At 43.7% G+C, this 22,490-nt stretch overlaps 1 protein-coding gene across 3 annotated transcripts in view; it reads left to right on the forward strand.

Annotated features, from left to right (window-relative positions):
- The window catches only part of SETBP1 (SET binding protein 1), a 269,604-nt gene that overhangs the window by 174,875 nt on the left and 72,239 nt on the right, over window positions 1-22,490 (forward strand). For all 3 annotated transcript variants that reach the window (XM_054283286.1, XM_054283288.1, XM_054283289.1), the window contains one exon: window positions 11,929-15,406. In XM_054283286.1, the coding sequence (XP_054139261.1) occupies window positions 11,929-15,406 (3,478 nt within the window). The remainder of the gene's footprint in view (window positions 1-11,928; window positions 15,407-22,490) is intronic.

Below are 22,490 nucleotides of genomic sequence, written 5' to 3' on the forward strand. Positions count from 1 at the left end.
CCAGGGTTCTTCACTCTTCGCACCCAGCATGTTTTGGTTTTGCAGTGTTTTAGAGACATCTTTGAGGCTTGAATCCAGATCAGGTGATCCTCAGTGCCTCCTTTTAAAAGCTCAGAGCCAAATCTCAGCTGTCTGGCGAGGACAGAGTCAGTCTGGAGGAATATTTCACACAGATTTGCCTCTCAAAAGTCCATGCTCAGCCAGGTTAGAGGAATGGCAGCAGAAATCACAGTAACTTTCCCTGTGCCAGATTGGTGGCCTGAGAGTGTTGAACTGGTGGATTTTTGCACCTTTCCTCATTGCAAAATGAAGTGTGGTACAACACTGCCCATCTTTTATTCCAGGGGGAACCACATCACACTGGGTTTGCCAAGAAAAAAAGGCCATTCCTAGTAAATCAGCTCTGTATTACCCGTGGGACACAGTGCTTTACAGCAGCAGGGGATATGGCAAGCGAAATGAATTGTTTAAAAATGTGAAATATTCTTTTTGGTCCAAGGATGAGGAGGAACTGTTGGGATGAATCCAGAACTGAGGTATGTCTAGGGATGGAAATGGTTCCAGGGAAAGGGAGAAGAGACTCTGAACAGTGAGATTTATTGTGCTGGGATATAGACTCCCAGAAGAAGAGGCTGAAGACACATTGCTGGAATTGCTTAACACCAGGTTGGACAAAACACTGGAGGATTTAGAGAGGTTATATAGTCACAGATTTTTAAGACTAGAAAGAACCACTTAGTCAAACCTCCTGCATGACTCATACCAGGGGATTTGCCTAAATGTATTCGTGTTCCAAGTCCAATAGCTGTCAGGAAAACACCCAGCCTAGTTTTAAAAAGAAACTCCCAGGTCTAGAGAACCCATTGATTTCTGTGATAAGGTGCTCTCATGATTATTTACACACCCTCCTAAAGTTTGAGCCATGTTTGTCATGTCAGTTTAGCAGTGTCTCTGCTAAACTAAGGACCTTCTGTGGCCCTGCTGTCCCCATGTATTTTTATTCCCTTTCATGTGTACCTCAGATGCTTCTAACACCAGACTCACCTCTGCTTTAGCCAGTCTCCCTCTCTCCTCAACCAACTCTTGGAAACACATTCTGCCAAACTCTTCCAATTCCAATCCTCCAAAATAAGTAAATTTTGTAAAAAAGCGGCAGAGCTTCCCTCCCTTAACAATGGGCAAGTGCACTTTGATATCTAAAATGAGTCCTGCTGCTTGTGATTTAGCCTGTTTGCCAAGCTCCTTGGATTGGAGGCTGTACCTTCAGTGCCAGTGTTTTTATAGACTGACTCAACTCAAGCACGCAGTCAGCATTTAGGAGGAAGCAATAGCAGGGCTGGGAATAGTTTTGCTTCATCAACATGTATAGAGAAAAGAAATGTGGCTAAGTGAGTTACTAGAACAAAGGCAATTAAAAGGGCAAAGCTCTGACGTGCTGGTGGAAGCACACCATGGCTCTGCCTGGTCTGATGGATGTGTGCGCAGAAATCATGCATTTGTGCACAGGTCCAGGGCTGTAAGGGTTTCTCCAGAGAAGATTCTCAGCATGGGATAGGCCACTTTTTTTTACCCAGATGCTCTCCTGATGCCAGTTCTGCTCTGGATGCTAATCCCAGGCCTGAATTTATATTAAAACACTTCGTATTTAGCCTGGTGGGTGTGAGACTCAGGGCTCCATTTCACACCTGATTTGTTGGGTGAGAAACTAGAGAAGTTCTGGAGGTCATTTAAGCACTAAGCTGTGCTCAGGGTGTTTTGCAATCCTCCTTTCTAGATCACAGCTCCCTGCCCTTTCTTTTTCTGCTCTCTGCTCCTGTGGATTTATATGTGTAGAAGACAAACCTAAACTTGGTCAGGGCCTTAAAGTGATGCTGTGGTACCTTAATAAAACTGTATTTAGCCTGGTGATATTGTGAAAACTCTTGAAAATATCTTGAAAGTATAAAAGCAAAGGACAATTAAGTCTTGGGATCGGCTCCCAAATGGATTTGCACCGGAGATTCACACTTAATAAAATAAAGAAAATTGTGTTTTATTTTGGTACATAAATACTGGTAGTGGGGGACTGTGGCATTTAGAAAAGAGAATCACTCCACCAGAAAACTCACTTCAGCAAAATGATGCAGTCCAGTTGAGCCCTTTTTATGATCTGAGAAATGACTGTTTTTATAGCACACTAAATAAAACCTGCTATTTGAACTGGAGGTTTATTAGTAAAGGTGATTTTGTCATAGTTGGGGAGGGAGGGGAGGGAGGAGAGATGAGGGATGAACATCAAAGCAGAGATAGGTGCCATTCAGGAAAAGCACAGCAATGTCCCAAAAAATGCAATACCTATCACCATCACACTCCCTAGCACCACCAGAGAGACATTTTATGTCACCATTTTGTTGTTTTTGTTGCTCCACTACATTATTACAAGCCTGGTTAAATTTCCCCTACTGGGAAAGACTTGGCTATGGGTGTGGTGAGGAACCTGCAAAAACATCTGTATGGCAGAGTTATCTGCAGGGAGCCAGATCCAGAGGATGGTAAAATTGGTTCTTATAGGAGAGCAGCCAGATTTAGTCAGGGCAGTTTGTGATTTTGCAGCTGCCCAAAATCACCCTTTCTATGGTCTTGAAAGAGGACTTGGAGCTGAGGATTTTTATTCCCACAGCACATGTCCATGCCCCTGGAGTCCCGTGAGCATCCTTCTCCAAACCTGTCTTCCATCATTCCTTGAAGTTCCTATGGATTTAAAATCCCCTGATTGAAGCAAAAAATCTTCAAAAACTTTGTCATCGGGGCATTATCGCTAGTCCAGAAACAGAGATGGATGTCTGCCCTGCTTTGGCCTCTTCAAGGTGTGCAAGGAAATTTCCCCAGCCATCCCTTCCTGGGTTTCTAGGGAAAAGGGGAGAGGGATCATTTTCATAAGGTAACAATGGTGAAAAATAGTCACATGTTATAGGGAAACTGGAGCATAAATCTCCTGAAGCCCCACTCATCCTGTGCCTTTTGCAAATGGAATAGTTTCCACTTCATGTCTGCTTGGACTGTTATAAGCCCTGCAAGGGAAGATTAGAGTGTTCCTATTCCCTTCTGTCAGAAAGGCAGGATTTTACTGGTGAAAACAAAGCAGAATCCCACTTTGCAGTCTGATCTGAAACCAGGTTTTTGGGAGGGTCCAGAGCACATCCTGGCTCTGGATGTGTACACCCCACAGCACCCACTGGCTCTGCACAAAGTGCAGTGCCTCTTTGGTGTGTGCCCCACAGAGCCAGAAATTCACCACCTATGACCTCCCTAGGAAGACTTTGCAAAGGGAAGGAAGAACCTCCCACATTTTGGTTCAGGTCAGTGGAGTTCATCTTTTCACAGTGAATTTGCTGAAGGCACAAGTGATGCTCTCACTGAATTCATGGAACAGGACTCAGATCTTCATTCAGGAAAGTCAGGAGACACTGAGTATTTGACCTGTCCTGCAAATTTTCAAAGGGTTTATAACCCAGCTGCTCCTGATAGATGTTCTGGCAGATTTCTGGACTTTTTGCCAATGCTGTTGCACATTTAGTGCTTCATGCTAGACCTTAGCTGCAATCAGGATGCTTTGGAAGAATTAATCTGGCGGTCAGTAACTGCTAAATGAAGTGCATGCTAAAAGAATGATCAGCTAACTGACTGCAGCTCACAGCTTTTATGAGCTTCCCCAAATGCCTGTTTTCAGGTGAATTCAGCATCTCCTTGACATTTAAGGACTCAATTTATAATCAAATTATTTAACTCTAGTGGAAAGAATCACTGGCCTCAATGGAAAAGCCATTTATATTTCTCCCATCCCTCAGAAAAAAAAAAAAAAAAAAAGACTATTCAAGGTAATGCTGAAATTCCTATATTAAATGAAGGATAAAAGAAACCTTTCAATGCAAATTAAGAACTGCAGGCTTTTAAAAATTACAGCAGAAATTTAAAGTGCACAGCTGTTCACATCCTTATTTCCAGTTTAGCAATCTCAGACATGCTGAGGGCAACTGAGATGGTGAAGGGCCTTGAGGGGAAGCCACACGGGGATCAGCTGAGGTCAGTTGGTCTGTTTGGCTGGAGGAGACACAGGTCAGAGCCCAGTGTAGTTACAGCTTCCTCATAAAGGGAAGAGGAGGGGCAGGATCTGATTTCTGCTTTGCTGTGACTACTGACAGGTCTGAGGCTGAGTCAGGGGAGGTTTAGGTTGGATATCAGGAAAGGTTCTTCACCCAGAAGGTGGTTGGGAACTGGAACAGCTCCCCAGGGAGTGGTCACAGCACCAAACCTGACAGAGCTCAACAAGAGTTTCTACAATGCTCCCAGGCACAGGGAGGGATTGTTGGGGTGTCCTGTGCAGGACTCAAAGATCCTTGTGGGTCCCTTCCCATTCACCCTATTCTGCCATTTTGGGATTCTGGGATTGACATCCTAGAAAACACCACAAGTCTTTCAGAGATTACTACCCTTACTGCTCCCATTTCTGCAGGTCCCAGTCTGTCCTGGGATCCTTCTGCTGTTTTATTTTGGCTGAGCCACTGTACACATGTGCATTGTCCTCTACAGCTTGAAATTACAAAGTGGAAGAGCAAGATGAGGTGGAAAATTGGACAAGCAAGATCATAGTGACACACTGGTGAGATCAGGCTGAGCTCCACAGAATTAACCATTCCTGAAGTGATGGAAGTATGTTTTATATATGAATAATAAAGCCTTAATATTACTCCTGCAGGCAGTTAAGTTCATTTGCAAGGGTTTTGAACAAATGAAAGCACTCAGCTCAGCAAAGGTGCCCTGCTCTGCCAGCCCTGGCTTTTTGGATGTGATGTCTGAAACATTTGCCTAAAAATCCTTGCACTGGCTTGAGGCCAAACAAGGACAAACCAGGGTGATCTCAGCAGCTGAATGGGGAAAATTGTATGAGTCCTGTTGTATCCACCTTAGCTGGTGCCCACTTGTTATCTCCCAGCTGCCTAAACCGAGGTGGCAAACAGTGTTATGGTTAAACACGATATTTAAACCGCATTGTTGTGTCAGCAATGATGGGCTCTTTGTTGGAGATGACAGAAAAATCCCATTGTTTAGAGTTTTCCCAGACTCAGTGCTTAATACAAAGCTCTGAAAAGCACAGGGTTGTTTTAAACATTTGATAGAGAAAATATGTGCAGAGATGGGTCTATTCCACCAGTAAGGAGCAGATCAGCCTGCAGCGCCAAATCCTACCTTTATAAATTCAACATGTTGCTGCAATTTGACAAAATAAAATCCTCAATCCCTCCATGTGGAAAATAGAAGTGTCTGCAAAGCAGCAGAAGATTGAAACAGTGTGCAAATTATTCAGTTTAAAGCTGGTAGCAAAATGAATTTGGAATAACTTTGGAATTTCTGAATTACTTAGAAAATCAAGACGCTTTACCAGGAATGCATGAAAAATTACAATTCACAACCATGTGAGCATCTTTGTACTGTTCAGTAATCTCTGCATTGATTTGTGTCTTCCTTGGATAAGTGCTTTAGACAAGGTATTCTCAAAGCAATCATGATGCCAAAGGCTGAACTTCAGCTTCTCTGTATTGACACAATCACACAAACATGCTCCACGGTCTGGGATGTTTTGTTTGGTGAATGGACACAAAGAGTTGCTGCTTGGCTTTTAATTAACCCACTCTCAGCCCATGCTGTGTTGTGTTCTCATGGGCATTTTTGCATTAATTTCTGACTCTCTTTGTACGTCAAATGAATGTTCAGGGGTTGGAACTAGATTATCTTTAAGGTCCCTTCTAAGCCAAACTGTTCTCTGATTCTGTGATCCACACTCCTGAGCGTGATGGTTGTTTGGGCTTTGTGCTCTTTGAGACCCTGGGAGCTGTAGAAGGAGTAAACTCTGGGAGTGATAAATTTAGGACTGTAATCTGGAAAATGCCCTATTTTGGAAACAGGGCAATTAATTTAATGTTACTGTTGCTGATATGTTTTCTATAGGTGTATCACTTTTAATTAAAGCCCCTACATCAGTTTTGAACTAGATTCAGTGGAGTTCCTCAGCAGACTCCATTGTTTGTGGTTTCAGAAAGTGTCCTTTTCTGGTTTATATCCCTCATCCGTGGCTGGAGTCACTGAGGACCTGAAGAATTTCCCAAGACCATTTCAGAGACTTGCAGTTATGAGCTGACTTGACTTGATCACAGGCTCCTGACACCTCATGTCCATGACTGCTCAACCTGTAAGTCATCAGGCCAGAGTTATATTTGCCTGAGCCTGCTGTCTCCTCCACTTGGCATCTTTTATTTACAGAGTAATTCTGCCCTGGGAAAGCTCAGTGCACTCACCAAAAGACATGAAATATCTCCAACCTGTAGCTCTGATTAGAGCCTGCAAGTGAGCGGTTTACAGCTGTCCCATTGGGACACAAGGGGAAATGCTCAATTTTGAGCAAAAGTATGAGCTGAGCCAGGATTATTTATTCATGTGTTGGAGCTAGAAATCTCAGTTTTTTCTTTATTTCAAAGGGTTTTTTCTTCTCTAGCAACATGTGTTCATGCATGTCTAGGAAGCAGAAACTAAAGAGAAAGCTTTTTCAAGGGGAACAAATAATTTGGAGCTTCTCCAGTTTTTAGGAACTCGGGACAAGAACAGAGAATGATTTTTCAGAATGCCAACTGCATTTTCAGTCAGTGCCTGCAGATTTATTCATTCAGCCTGGAACATCTCAGGCTGACAGTTTGCTAGACTCCAAAGCTCTGTTACCAGGATTGTCGGGAGTACTTTTGGGTATAAACCCAAGTTAAGCAGCTCTGAATTCAGGCCGGCCTTCCCTCTGAGCTGGCTGGATACGAGGAAGGTCCAGTCTGCATGAAGCATCTGTGCCACAGCAAACTGCTGTGCCTGAGGTAAAACCCTCCTCTGCCTGGTTAGGAGGCAGCGCCAGGGGATGCAGCGCCTTTCCAGCTCAGGAGGCAAAGCAGAGCAAGTGCCCCCGTAGATCACAGGTTCACCCCATGGATTTCTGATGAGATGCCAGCTCCTAGGTGGCAAAATTGACACCAAAAAATGCTTGCAAGTTCGTAGACCACACAGAGGTTTTATGTGATGTTTTGATTTGTTCAGATTTGCTCTTGCTGGTGAGGCAGGGGTGGCCCTGAGATAAAAGAAAGGACTCACCAATAGTCTGTTGTAAGTGACATAATGCTTTTAGGGAAGACTTTCGTAGTCTTTTCTTTTTTCTTTTTCTTTTTTTTTTTAATTTTGTTTCCATCCCTGTGAAGAAGATAACAAAGGATGGCATGTCCTCAGAGCACACTGATGTGTCACTGTGGATGCCAATCCCCACAGACGCTCCTGATGTTATTAATTTTTAAAACAAACTTGCTGATTGAGGTTCTGACTGCCTTTAAATTGTCTCTACAAGGAGACTGTGTACTAATTAACCCACAGAAACAATCAATGATGTACCTTTTTCAAGTTTCAGGGTGATTAGAATATGAAAATGAAGAGCACAATGGTGCAGATGTTTTAAAATCACAGCAGACAGCAATTAGTGACATGGGAACCAGCTGCTTATCTCTCCAGATAAAGCCTCTTAATAGGGAATTACACTTGAGGAGCCATTACACAGATGGATCTGCGAATGATTTAAAGAGGGGGCGTTGTAGTATTAACTTTGATTTGCAAGCCAGATTCTTGACAAGCTTTATGTGTGTTACCTCCTAAAAAAGGTGCATTTGGAGTAGGAGGGAAACATCCCTTTAAGCACGCAGATTTTTTTTTTCAGGTGTTGGGTTTTCTAAATGTATATTTTTATCATATTTTTTTATATTTTATTTTTTTAATTTGGATTTTTTTTTATAATCATTGTTGCTATATTACCAGACCATTGATTTTGTTGTTGTCATTTGCCCCCAGTGTTTGCATTTGGATTGGAAGCAGCATGTGAGAATGAGTGTGCAGAATGAAGCATCCTCAAAGAGTCCCTGGGGGATGGATTCTGCTGCTGGGTACTCCCTGCAGAGCAGGGTGCTGCCCCTCCTGGGACTGGTTCAGCATCATCTCTTCAGCTGCAAGGGCTGCATACCAGAATAAAACTGTTTTGGGGACTAATCACATCTGCAGGCGCAGGGCTGCACAGGACTGGAGGGACAGCATAAAACATACAGCATAAAACCTCTTCTTCTCCGTGGACAGTGATCACCAGTGGATGAGATCTGTCCTGCTCTCAGTCTGCCCACCACTGCCCAAGCTGAGGCCTGAAACTCACCAGTTTGTCATACAAATCGTACTCTACTAATAAGAGGATGCTAATCTTATTCTACTAATAAGAGGATTGTAGTCTTATTCTTATAGTCTAAGGTTTAGACATGTGCTGGATCAGGTTGCTCAAGCCTTTCTGCAGTTACAAAAGCTATCATCTTCTTTTTGTTGTATTTTGTTTTCTTTGAAGGAAAGTTGGGATTATTTGACCTACTAAAAACATCCAGTAAACTGTATATGAAGGGAAATATTGACCAACTATGCTGAGTTGTAGTAAAATTACATGAGTTAATTTACACTTCTACTTTCCCAAAAGAAGAAGGAGCAGACTCTCAGTGCAGTAAAGTTGGCTGTGGAAGAAAATCCCATTTAATGAAAGGGCAAATGACAAGTAGAGGCCAGCACTGAAGTTTGAAGCATATTTAGGGTCTCATAAACTAAAAAGTAAATAAAGATAAATCCTTCTGTTTTCATGAAAAAAAAAAGCTCACTATTCTTTATGCTGACCTCGGCTGGCTGCCACAGGAACTCTATTTGAGCCAACCGCCCCATGGAGCTGGAGTATATTACATACTTACTGACAAATAAAGTAAAGAATTTGGGTGAAAGGTATCAAGATATCAGTTTCTTAAGATTTCCTTACCATCCTGACAGGTCTGACATCTCTGTGAGCTTAGCAGAGTCTTGGCTTGGCTGAGCTAGGCCTTGTTGGCTTTTAGGGATGGTGCTCACACAGCAGGGAGAATTGAGGCCTAAGCATAAGGACCAATGGGATCAAACAGCAACACAGGTGGATACATGGGATATAAAATACACTTGGCCACATTACTTTCAACTAATTTAGTAGTGCTTTTAGGTAAACAGTCCCCACATATCCATTTCAGCCCCTGAAACCCAAGCTGCTGCAGCAAAACTGTCTCTAGTCACTGTGCTGCAGAGGAATTATTTTTGGGTGGTGTGGATGTGTCTGGCAAGGCAGAGCCAATAAACATTTCGCTGGAAGAAGTTTCATGAGGAAACCCAGCAGACTGTAATGTGCTTGGGCAGATATATAGTTCTGACATCCAGCTTAGGAAATGGAGTCCCCGGATCCTGCAGACCGGTCATTTTTTGAAGGCCTGTTGAAATTGGAGTGCTTATCTGCGTGATTAAATGCCTCCAGAGCTGGCACCTTTGATGACATAGGCATATCTTCCTCATGAATTTTAAGATCGATGTGGTGGTGGCCTGTGCTGCTGGAGCAATGACAGGGCTATCATTGGGGATGTGCTGGGAGTTGCATCATCACTGTGTAATGTACAGGCCAAAGAAATGGGGCTGGAGGAGCCAAGCCCATATATCAGCATTCATCGCTGATCTATAGCTGGCCTCTCCATTCTGAGCCCTTATTAACTGCCTTAAAATACAGATCAGAGATTATTGCTCCTTCTAGGCCATGGATCTCCATGTCTGTGATAGATATGGAGGGAATAGGATGTTGCCAGAGTGCAATGTTTTTTTGTTCCCTGCTGTAACCTTCCTTCTTATTTTTATCTCTTATTTTTTTCTCTTCCAAATTAAATGTTTCAGGTCATTTAGTTTCACGGCTCAGCACTTGGAAGTAACGTGGGTGTAAGAAGCTGGCTTGGCTGCAGGGATCTGTTCAGGAACAGCCTGGCCCTGCCTCAGTGTGGGTGCTGGGGCCCAGGAGGGGCCTCAGCCCAGCATTTCCAGGGCTTCTTTCTATCACAAGTTGTGGTACCTTGGGGAGATGAGGTTTTCTGTGAGGCTGGAGTGAAGCACAGCCATATCCCCCTGGCACATCACTAGGGCATGGCCTGCCCACCTCCTTGTGCCAGGACACCCAGCCTAGTGGGAGAAGCCCAAGTGGCCCAGGCAAAATGGGTCTCATTATTAAAATAAAACAAGCTGTAAAACTCCAGTACTGGTGCTGCTGGTGTCCCCTCCCTGGACCCATCTCAAGATATGGAAGTGGATGGGCTCCCTGTTCTGAAGGAGGGCATCAGTGTGGGTTGTGTCCTCTGTGTGCTGCAGGGTTCGTGTGTGGGAGGCCGCTGTGAGGAAGAGGAGGAGAAGGATTCATTCCCCAAGGGCTGTTTATGCTTTCAGCTCTTTTCTCAGGCTGAGGAAACCGGGTGTCACTCACCCACGACATCTGCAGCTCCACCACAGCTGCATGCTTTCATTCTCTCACTCCACAATTCCTGGAAATCTCTGTTTTCCCTGAGCATGGCTGGTCCATCTGTGTGACAGCTGAACTATCCACAGGATTTAAGACTCCCTGATTGCTGCTCAGACAATGGACCAGAACAACTTCATCATTATTGCCTATTCCAGAAAAGCCACATGTCTATATTTATATGGGCATGAAAGATAGCTCAGCATCAATTTGTCAATAATGTGCATGTTTAGTGGCCACTAAATAATGTGCCAGGGGCTTGGGGCTGTCTTTTCAAACTTCTCTGAAGTTACTCAGAACTAGGGATGCCTAATTTTCCTAGCTCAGAGGCCTCTTATTCCCTTTTGCCTGCTTGCCCCAAAATTTGTGTTGCAAACACCCCAAAGGGGGATCTAATGGGCTACTGAGAGAAGCTTAATTGTAACAGGGTGTTTGTAAGGAACACAAGACACACTGTATTTATTATCTACTTTTCTTTCCTTGGTTTTGTTTTTATTTTCAGTCTCACCATTTATTTGACATTCCCAACAGTGTCAGTAGTTTGTGCAAAAGCAGTTGTATGGTCTGACCCAGAGCTTTACAAAATAAAGCTGCAAAGTCAAGAAAAAAACCCCAAAACAGATCAACCAAAGAAAGTAAAAAAACAAATAGATAGATACTTTTTCTTTAAAAGGAAAAAGTTACAGCTGAAGTAAACATTTTTTTTTTTAGCTGGAGGCCCACCAAGAGAAAAACAGTAGAGTTTCTTTTGCTCTGTAACAGACTTCAGCATAATTCTGCCCTTGCTGTAACCTCTGCAGCTTGAAGAGCTCCTGTCAGAGTAGAAATCATGTTGAAAATATCTCTCACCAACATTGCAAACAGCAGAGTTTTAAAATGGAAAGGGAGTAATGCAAATCTTGAACCTGCCAAGTGTGCCTCACACACTTGACGCTATGCATATGATTTTAAGCACTAAGTATGCGGGGATGGCTTCCATGTGGAAATTCAAGTAAATCTTTGCAGAATCTGTCTTCTCAGGGAAGTGGACCCGTGGGTTTTCCTCTTGTTTGTTACAACTTCCAAGATAATTTTGCAGTTTTCTTGTTTACAATAATGAGTTTAATTGCTGCTGTTGAGCCTCAAGTTCTGTGAGTGATTATTTTTCAGGAAAAAGGCATTCTCACCAGGAGGTTGAGTTGCACCATTCATCCATTGAAAGGGGATATTTCACTTGTGTTTTAAATTAAAAATCAATAGACTATGTTCCCTTAGTAATTTTGCATTTATAGAAATAGTTCCACTGTTTTTAGAGTAGGGAAACCAAACAAAACTTGTTTACTGTGCATGAAATCTAAATGCAAATTTGGCTCAAGTATAGGAAGATTTTATAAAGGTTTCTAACTCTTACAAAGTCATTGTTGTTATTCGCTGCATAAATAAAGAGCTGCAACCAGTGGTTATGAATGGGCTGCTAAACTAATTTTATTTTTTCCTGTTTATTTTCTGCTCCCTTCCAGGTTTATGACAGGCCACAAAAGCATTCTGCTCTGCACTATGATCCGGGCCTCCAACAAGACTTCACCAGTGACACCTTAAAATCAAAACACCAGCAGAAAAGTAGCAACCAGCACCACCTTGACTGGTCAGCGAGCTCCGACACTGGACCCGCTTCTCAGAGCTGCTTCATCAACACAGAGCCCAGCAGAGAAGCAATTAGTGCCACCAAGGTCTCTGCTCTGGAGCCAGTAGTCTCCTACAGCAAATCACAGGCCAAGAAGTCCTGCAGCAGCAGCAGCAGCAGCAGCTCGTGGGGGCAGCTGTCGGTCAGTAGTAAGGAGCTGGCAATTTGCAGCACAGTCCCATCACCCAACAGCATCAGCACGGCCACCCAGCCCAGCAGTGCCTCCGAGTGCAATGGGCTTTTGCCTCTTGGAGATCAAGAGGGAGCTGTGCAGCTGGAGGCCCCCGATCAGCCCGCTGCAAGTACGAAGAAGAAGTCCAGCAAGAAGGACTTGATGAGCCAAACCATTCAAACCACAGATATGGAGTGGGTAAAGAGTGCTCAGAAAGCATTTGACAGCAAATCCCATGACAGCATGGAAGGGAAAAAGGAGTCTTACTCGATGGACAGCATGTTGGATATGTCACCCTCGAAGCAGAATCCCGTTTCTGCCGTCACTTGTGAAAGTGACACCAATCACGTACGAATTACTATCCCAATAAAGTCTCCGGCAACAGATGTGTCTGGCCACAAAAGGAAAAAGAGGCAATCCATTAAATCCTCCATAGAGAAAACTATCCAGGAGAAAAGCCTGCCTTCCGTGCTTGCTTTGAGCAGTGAAATGGCAAACAGGACCAGCTCTCAACCAGAGGGGAGTAAAAAAGATCTTCGAGCCACAAAGCCAGGGAAAGTGATTGAAAATGAGTCCCCCTTAGTAGCAATTGACAGCGGTGTGTTCACAGACAAAGCGTCCCCCAACAGCTCTGCCCGACCCAGAAAACCTCTACCTGTGACATCCACTCTCCTCCCCACCAATCTTTCCACAGCTGGCAAGTTACCTGACATCCAGCACCCCAAACATGCAGCTAAGCGTCGGTGGACCTGCAGCAAACCTAAACCTATTATTCGGGAGACCTCCCTGACGACGTCTGAGAAGCTGATGGTGGAGCCTCCTTCAGCCTATCCCATCACACCATCCAGCCCTCTGTACACCAATACAGACAGTCTTACTGTGATCACACCTGTCAAGAAAAAAAGAGGACGACCAAAGAAACAGCCTTTGCTCACTGTTGAAACCATCCACGAGGGGACATCCACCAGCCCAGTGAGCCCAATCAATCGTGAATTTCCAGGAACAAAGAAAAGGAAGAGGAGAAGGAATCTGGCCAAGTTTGCCCAGATGGTTCCAGGAGAGGACAAGTCCATCAGTGAACTCAAATTTCACAAAAAGGTCGGGAAACTTGGGGTCTTGGATAAGAAGACCATCAAGACCATTAATAAAATGAAAACCCTCAAGCGGAAGAACATTCTCAATCAGATCTTGTCCTCCTGCTCCAGCAGCATAGCTCTGAAAGCAAAAGTCCAGCCACCATCTAGTGCTGGGCCGACCACCATTGATGCCAGGCTAGGGAAGCAGATCAATGTCAGCAAGAGGGGGACTATCTACATTGGTAAAAAACGGGGCAGAAAGCCAAGGGCAGAGCTGCAGGCTCAGCCAGAAGAACCTAAGACAGCCATCAAGCACTCAAGGCCTGTTTCCAGCCAGCCAGAAAACCCAGCAGTGCCTTCCAACCTGCAGTCACTTGTGGCATCGTCACCAGCAGCTATTCATCCGCTTTCAACGCAATTAGTGGGGATCAACGGCAACCTCAGCCCTGCAAGCACTGAAACTAATTTTTCAGAGTTAAAAACTATGCCAAATCTTCAACCTATCAGTGCTCTTCCTACAAAAACCCAGAAAGGAATGCACAGTGGAACTTGGAAGCTGTCTCCGCCCAGGCTAATGGCTAATTCTCCTTCTCACCTCTGTGAAATAGGTTCTCTGAAAGAAGTCACGCTGTCGCCAGTGAGCGAGTCTCACAGCGAGGAGACCATCCCGAGTGACAGTGGGATAGGTACAGACAACAACAGTACCTCTGACCAAGCCGAGAAAAGCTCAGAATCCCGCCGGAGATACTCCTTTGATTTCTGCACCCTGGACAATCCAGAGGCTATCCCATCTGACACCAGCACAAAGAACAGGCATGGTCACCGGCAGAAGCATCTCATTGTGGATAACTTTCTCTCTCATGAAAGTATTAAAAAGCCAAAGCACAAGAGGAAAAGGAAAAGCCTGCAGAACAGAGATGACCTCCAGTTTCTGGCAGACCTTGAGGAACTCATCAATAAGTTTCAAGTGTTCAGGATTTCCCATAGAAGTTATACATTTTATCATGAAAATCCATATCCCAGCATCTTCAGGATTAATTTTGATCACTACTACCCTGTGCCATATATCCAGTATGACCCATTGCTCTATCTTCGCAGGACCTCTGATATGAAGTCTAAGAAGAAGCGTGGTAGACCTGCCAAAACCAATGACACCATGACAAAGGTGCCTTTTTTACAAGGGTTCGGTTACCCTATTCCCAGTGGGAGTTACTATGCACCCTATGGAATGCCTTACACATCAATGCCTATGATGAATCTTGGTTACTACGGTCAGTACCCAGCTCCTTTGTACCTGTCTCACACGCTTGGAGCGGCTTCCCCATTTATGAGACCTACCGTGCCCCCACCCCAATTCCATGCAAGCTCTCACATGAAGATGTCCACCACTGCCAAACACAAAGCAAAACACGGAGTGCACCTGCAAACCCCTGTGGGAATGGGCCTTGGAGACATGCAGTCCTCCCTGGCCCCTCCGAAGGTTGGAGGAACAAGCCTTTCAAGTGGCCGACTTCACAAGAGGAAACACAAACACAAGCACAAGCATAAGGACGAGCGGATACTGGGGACTCACGAGGATCTGAGCGGTCTCTTTGCTAGCAAGTCCACTGGCTTCTCCAGCCACGCCATCAATGAGAGGCTGAGTGGCTCAGACAAAGACCTGTCCTTGCTCAACGAGAAGAGCAAGCACAAGGAGAAGCAGAAGCACCAGCATTGTGAAACCGGGCACAAAGGCTCAAAGAGTAACTTTGAAGTGGATACGCTGTCTACGCTATCACTTTCTGATGCCCAGCAGTGGTCACAGAATAAAGATAAAAGCGACTCAAGCGGTGATCCCATTGACTCTTGCACAAAGAGATACTCTGGTAATACTGAGAGTAATGGAAGGTCAGAGTCCCTGGACATGTTTGGTGAAATAAATTCCTCAAGTGAGAAGCGGGACAATGATGCAAGTGGGAATAAAAGAAGAAGCTTTGAAGGCTTTGGAACTTACAGGGAAAAGGACATTCAGCCCTTCAAGACAAATAGGAAGGACAGAAGTACTTTTGATTCTTCAGCCTCTTCAGGTAAGCTTTGTTTTATTCTATTTTACTTTGACTATTTGCTGCACTTGAATTTCAGTGCTGAACAAAGAGAGACTCACCATTTACAGCAAATACATTTATAAGATAATGACTTTTCTGTCTTTTGTAACTGACTGTCATTCTTCATTCAAACTTAGGGGATATCAACAAGAAAGTTGGACACATCTTAAGCCCAAACTTTTACAAGTCTTTGAGTTGTCTTTATAGATACTTGTCCTGCCTTGACTTACCTCTCTTGTTGCACTTCTTCCTAAAATCTTACCATTGTATTCTGCAACAGCAACAATTGTAATTCCTGTTTGCAAGGTGGTCATCCCTCTTATCAGTGTCTAACATCACAGGATCAAAGTCACTGTCCAGCATTTGGGAAAAGAGCAGAGTCTCTGCTCTGGCCCTTAAAGTGACCAAAACCCATTTGTTGATGGGGTGGACCAGACAGGTGGGAAGGTGTGAAGCTGTGTTTATGTCCCATTAATGTGTTCTACTGCTGGTCCAGAGGCATCCACCATGGTGATGGCTGGGCTGAATATTTAGAGATCCTGAGTACAGTGCTAATGTAAATCTGTCACTTCCAGTCCGCAGGTGTCATGTAAAATAAATATCCTGAGCATTGAGGGCTATGGGAAGGGACTGGTGTCATGGAAACAAACCCTCTCCAATGGACTCTGAAGAGTTTTAGGTCTCATGACTTGGAAATATAAGCTGGGTGGATGAAGAGGGAGGAAGCTTCTTTCAGCTGCTAAGGACATCTGTTCCTCTCCTGCAGAGTGGGGAAAAAGGGAATCTGAATCTTGCCTGAGAGAGTGAATTGTACTTTACAATAGGGAGCTGCTTTTGTGATGACACAGAGGCAGGTGTTTTGGTGCATTGCAAATGAATTTAGCTTGGGAGCAAGCCCAGTGCTTCCACACCATCAGATATTTATCACAAAGCAGATTTCACACTTAGCTCTGGAAAGGGGTGAGCTTTTCTGAACCAGACAGTGGTGGATGAGATTCTGATGTGCTAAAAAAAGAGCTTCAAAGAAAAGTAGCTGATAGCCTTCAAAATTAAAAGAAAATTAACTGAGAACACAGGAGTAGAGAATTTGTACAACTTGCCAATGTCAGGATCTCAAGTTTTTTACTGACTTGTAACTAATCAAGTTCCAAAGACAGATCATGCTTAAGCCACCTAAACATTTCCAATTCTTTCATTAAGACCAGAATATAAAATACAGCAGTGAAAAATGGTCTGAAATGACAGATTACCCCCAGAAAACATTCCCATTCATAATATCATATTATATTAGACCAGTTGTGACATCAAAAAATGATACATCCAAAAATATAGGAAAAGAGATTTAAATAAGTCTCTGAACATCGGAGTTGCAACATGCCTGACAAGGAACAAAGATATTCTCCACCAAGTGCTGCAGTGGCTATTTCATTAAGGAAGCTGGGTCCTGGCACATAAGATTAAAAGCCTTCAAAGTGTTTAACAAGCTTTTTTTCTTTTTTTTCTTTCTTTTTTTTTTTTTAATGGAAGTTCACATTTTTCACAGTTTGTTAACAGCCTTTGCATTTGTAGCCTTTTTGCTCTTTGAACAGAAGATGTTTGCTAAATCTGCTAAATTTTCAATATATTTCACTAAGGCATAGCAAACTGTCAAAATTCCCAACAGTGTTGAACTCAAATTCGTTTCCAAAGTAGGAGCATGATCCCCACCAGGCTGATTTGAAGATGGAATTAGTAAAGAAAAAGTTGAATTCCTGTTATTTTCCTCCAGTTTATTCCCCATGACAATAAAAGTATAAGATGGAGGGCTAGAACTTGTCATGGGAGCACCGCAAGATTTGCAGTTTAAACTTTTTAATCTTGTTTAAACTGAAATTGGTATTTTTATTCATTTTTTGCTCTTCATGCTTACAGCCGCACAGCATTCCCCATGACCTAATCCATCACCTCTCAGATTATTAATCAATTTCTTCATTGTCGTGCTATTATTTAGATGGAAAAATCATCAGCAGTTAGCTAAGCAGAGCCAGATAACCAGAGCCATACCTTGCACCACAAGGAAAAATACTAAAACTAAACAGCTCTGCCAAGAAAAGCCTGGAGCCAAGGCTGCTCATTAAAGCCTAGAAACATCTGTCTGCTTATGAATGCCCAAGATCTCAGAGCAGCTTTTTTCCTCTCTGCCTTTGACCTTCACTGGGATTCCCAGCAGAGGTCTGCACTTGAGTCTAGCCATAACTATTTAACCAGTTCCCACAGAGGGAGGATTGCTCTCTTCCATGATAACCTTCACCTTCCTGCCCCCAACTCACCTTGCATTTCCCTGAGGAGATTGACTAATCAGACAAATATAAGGAAAAAGAAAGAAAAAAAAAGCCCTATGAGGACATATATGTCCATCCCAGGAGACAACTTCCATAGCCTGATTGCTCTTTCCTTTCAGTATTTGTCATCTTTCACAAGTTAAAAATAATACATAACAGAGATAAGAGGAGACATCCTGAATATTCTGATGAAAGCTGAAAATAGATTTATATCACAATTTCAGTGTTATCTCTACTGCAGTGGCATTTTGGTGTGCTCAGTGGTGCCATTTGCAACTTCATTGCATTCTTCTGGAGATAAAATATGTAGCAAAATCTACCCACACTCAGTGGATATATCTGTGATGAGAGGGATGAGAGAACCATTTATGGTTTTTTTGGTGATTCAGGCACTGCAGTTTGTTTCAGTGTGGTGTGCAGCTGCAGGTACCATTGTGTTGTTGTTAATTTATGCTTTTGTCTCTGTTGTGTCAGCACTTAGCCACTTCTGAGGAGTTTGATGTTCTTTGGTGATAAATAGTGGTCCTGCTTATGGTAGAAAACAGTCCCGTTGTACAATCTTTAAGCCTAGGTATGATTTTACTATCTAGAAAGATATAGGTCATAAAGGAAGAGCTGTCCTTCATATCTTTGGGAGAAGCTGGTTGCAGTCCTGGCTCAAGAAAGGTGCCTGGCACAGGTTTCCCAGAGAAATTATGGATGTCCCATTCCTGGAACTGTTCATGGACTTGGTTGAAGTTGCAGTACTTGTGCTAGTGGAAGGTGTCCCAGCTCAGCCCAGGAGGTTTGGAAATTGATGACCTTTAAAGGTCCCTTCCAACCAAACTATTCCATGATTCTGTGATCTGATGTGGAAATCTGTGCCCAAAGTGAACAGACCCGTTAAGGGGGTGTCACCAGTTACTTTGGTTGGGCACAACAAAAGTCCATTTCTTGTCCTGCACCAGCCTGGACTATCACTGGCCGTTCTTTAGTGGAGCTCTCGTGAGCTTTGAGCCAATGTGCATCTTTTGGGACCACTTTGGGCTAAATGTGCAGTGTTAATGCATATGGCTAATTTCCCAGTGGCCTGTTTCCACACATTGTTCTGGAGAAGCTGGTGTTCCTCCTTCCTTCCATAATAACAAGCTAACAACTCTTCCCAACCACTCCTCATGTACTGTTGCATCCTGGTGCCTTTTTCTGAAATTGATATTTTTGCTAAATTTCTTGCGCCCATCCAACCCTACTGCATTTAGAAAGACTAATTAATCAAAACTAATTTAACAGTGCTTTTCTATTTAGCTGAAGGCTATTCCAGTGGCATTAGCCTGGCCTACAGGCAGGAATGCAGCATAAAGTATTTCTGATCCTGCCTTGCAGCAGACACTTGGGCACATCCTGGACTGAGCTGTGTGCACCAAACATTGGCTCAGCTGACTCCTTCCCTCCCACAGTCAGAGGTACACCCCAACACACTTGCAGAGCAGCCTTGGAGTCCCCGTGGCACTGTGTGACCTGAGGCACTGTGCACAGCTGCATGGCTGAGCCTTTCATCTGCCTTTCAGGAGTGACTGAAGGCCCAGGTGAGGGAGCCAGGGAGGGGTCACAGATTGGTGCTGCAGCTGGGCTGGGGACACTGAGAGTAGAGATGTTTTAAAGGGGCCCTCGTGGCAAACTCCACATCTCCTCGTCATGTGTCTGCCTGTTTCCTGATGCTGGAGAAGAGACTTCCATTGCTGATGAGCAGCCTCAATGCCACAGCTCATCCCACAGAAAAAAAAAGCAAGATTGTTTGTCCCTTACTTTTTTCCTTAGGAATAATGGAATAATAGTGGAATAATGAGGAAAAGCACATTTAACCTTTTAAGATGCATGGATAAAATGGCAATTTGCATGTACAACCTGTCAGATTATGTCCTAGTTAAAATCACTGCAGGCCAGGATGTAGCTGGAGGTGAAGCAGAGGTTGAGAGTTGCTGTATGCAGGGCTACATTTCTGATTTTCTTGGTAGTGAGACTAATCAAGGTCTGTGCTACTTTACTGTCACACTATTTATGCCTCCTTGTTGGTGTTTTTTTTTTTTTTAATGACTATATGAACAGAGATTGCCTTGCTTGCGTGTTGGGTATCATGGCTCAAAGATCAGGAAGTGCATTGGTTCTATCAGATACAGCACAGACACCACGCACAGTATATTTACAGGAATAACAAGTTAATCATATGCAGCTATTAGGAAAGCAGTAATCATCAGTCTCTGAATGCTGGATAGCTAGCATGAAAAGCACACTTTATAAATTAATGCTTAACTTACCTACAAGCCTCCCAGGCTTTCCCCCCTCAGTGCTACTTAGCTGAATTTCTTCTGACTTGAATTTCTGGCTTGACCTTTCCTCCTCATTTGTTTTGTACAGCACTGGTTTCACTCTTGAAGGAATCAGCATCAGCTTTAGCCCTGACCAGTCACAGTTTTACACTGAGAAGGGATCAGTATCTCAGTAGTGGATAAGCATATTTGTTCTAAATGTATGTGGCAGATGTAGGTAAATAGGGTTAGCCAATTGCCTTATTAATTAAACTTTGCTGATTTTTCGTATGATAATACTTTCCACAAATAATTTATCATTTTACATAGGCCTGGCATCACAATGTTGGTTCATTATTCTCCAGTGAATTCCCTATTTCAGTGAGAATGGAAACAGTAGGATCATGCAGTTTGACCCACTGTTTTGCATCCCTTATGGCAAGAAGGGTGTTGAGGTGTTGGAGCATGTCCAGAGAAAGGCAACACACCTGGAGAAGTGTCAGGACCACAAGTCTGATGAGGAGGGGCTGAGGGAGATGGGGAAAAGGGCCTCAGCCTGGAGCAAAGGAGGCTTGGGAGGGACCTTGTGGCTCTGCACAGCCCCTGACAGGAGGGGATGGCCAGGGGGATCGTTCTCCTCTCAGGTAACAAACAATAGGAAAAGGGGAAATGGCCTCAAGTTGCTTCACAGGATGTTTAGATTGGATATTATGGAAGACTTCTTCACTGAAAATATTTTTAAGGATTGGAACAGGCTGCCCACTGAAGTGGTGGAGTCATTATCCCTGGAAGTGTCTAAAAACATGCAATAGTGGTGATTTAGTGAGGGGCCTTGTCAGTGCTGGGGGAATTGTTGGACCTGGTAATCTTAGAGGCCTTCTCCAGTTTTAATGCTTCTGTGTTTCTATGAGCATCATGTGTGATGACCATTCTCTCACCTGACCAGCTCAAAGACATAAAATGAATGCCTGTTTCTGGCTGGGTCTTGCATATACACCTGTGGATGAACCTTTGCACACTGAAACAAGAGAGAAGTGAATATTGGGTGATGCATGAAGTTGAATAGATATCCAGAAAACCACATAAATAAGTCACCTGGCTTTCATCAATAGCAAAGATCTGATTCAACAGGACTTGCGTTTTGTAGGGTACTGAATGCATAAATTCAGAGACAGACTGGTGTATGGTCTAGGATTTTCAGGTCCATCTTCCATATCTTAGTTTTCTCATTTAACTGCAGAAAAAAACCTCCTAATTGCAGTTAACCTCAGTGTTTGAGTGGGTGAAGGGGATAAAATCAGTTTCCTGCCATACAGTGCCTCAGTGAGCTCTGATACTCACCAGTGCCCAGAGAATGCAGCGTTAGACCCATGGCAGTGCTTGCAGTGGATGGGAGAAGAGCCAGGTAAGAACTTCACTGGCTGAGGATGTGTGGGCTATCAATCATCCTCCCTTTACCCAGCTCTGCCTCTGCTGGGGTTTCCTCAAACACCCCAGGCTCCTACATAGCTTCCAGCAGCTGAAAAACTTTTCCAAGCCTCAATTTTAGTAGGGTTTTTTCCCTCCCACTCTGTCCCGTGATGACGGACCAGTTCTGTACAGCTACAGGGTGAGTGTTTGTGCCATCTGGCCCATAAAAGTTACCATCAGAGCTTTAAAAAAAAAAACAACCCATTATTTGTAAATACAGTTACATTCATCAAAACAGCTGTTTAGGACCCTGAATATTTAGGATACCAAACAAACCAAGCAAGCCCAAACTACTGAAACAACTTCCAGAAGCATTATTTGCCCCTTTAGGATAAAAGTTCTTGTTTTCCACTCAGTTTTCTATGAGTCCTGTGGAGAGGAGAGCAAGCCAGCACAACTGTTGCTCCTCTCTGCCTATGGTGTATCCTACAGGGGCGTGCTGCTGATGGGGAAAGTGAAGCTGAGCTTTCCTTGAAAGTGTTTTGACTAAGGCAATTTAAATATAATGAGTTTTGTCTTTGTTGTTGTTGTTTTAAGGCTACCTCTTGATTTACTATGTTGCTTCCAATGTCTGCACTGACCTAGGAGAGAAGAAACAGGAGGGAAGCTGGAGTGGGAGAGGAAGCAGGACTATTTATCACCTAACCTAACTTTTATTTCCTCTCTTAATGATTGTATGTTTATTGCTCTGCCTGAGGCTCAGTACAAAGTCCTTTAGACCAGCGATGAATTAATCAAATTAAATTCTGTGACCCTTTTGCTTTTTGGGAGTGTTGCAAGCCTCCCAGCACCCTGCCTAATTTCTGCTTCTTAACTTTGCTCTCTGTCCAGCAGTCAAGCAGTTCTTCCTTCACAACTTGGCGTCCCCCAGCTATTTATCTTCACTCTCTCTGGCCAATGCCAGAACGCCTTGTTTGAAGTTTTTATTCAGACCACTGCTAGTTTATGAAGTTGTGCAGATTCCACGTTGGGTGGGCAGCTGCTTCACGT

The sequence above is a fragment of the Melozone crissalis genome, unplaced genomic scaffold, assembly GCF_028551555.1.
Source record: "Melozone crissalis strain CALT ecotype California unplaced genomic scaffold, PUWL_Pcris_2 ptg000036l_1, whole genome shotgun sequence".
Taxonomy (NCBI): Eukaryota; Metazoa; Chordata; class Aves; order Passeriformes; family Passerellidae; genus Melozone; species Melozone crissalis.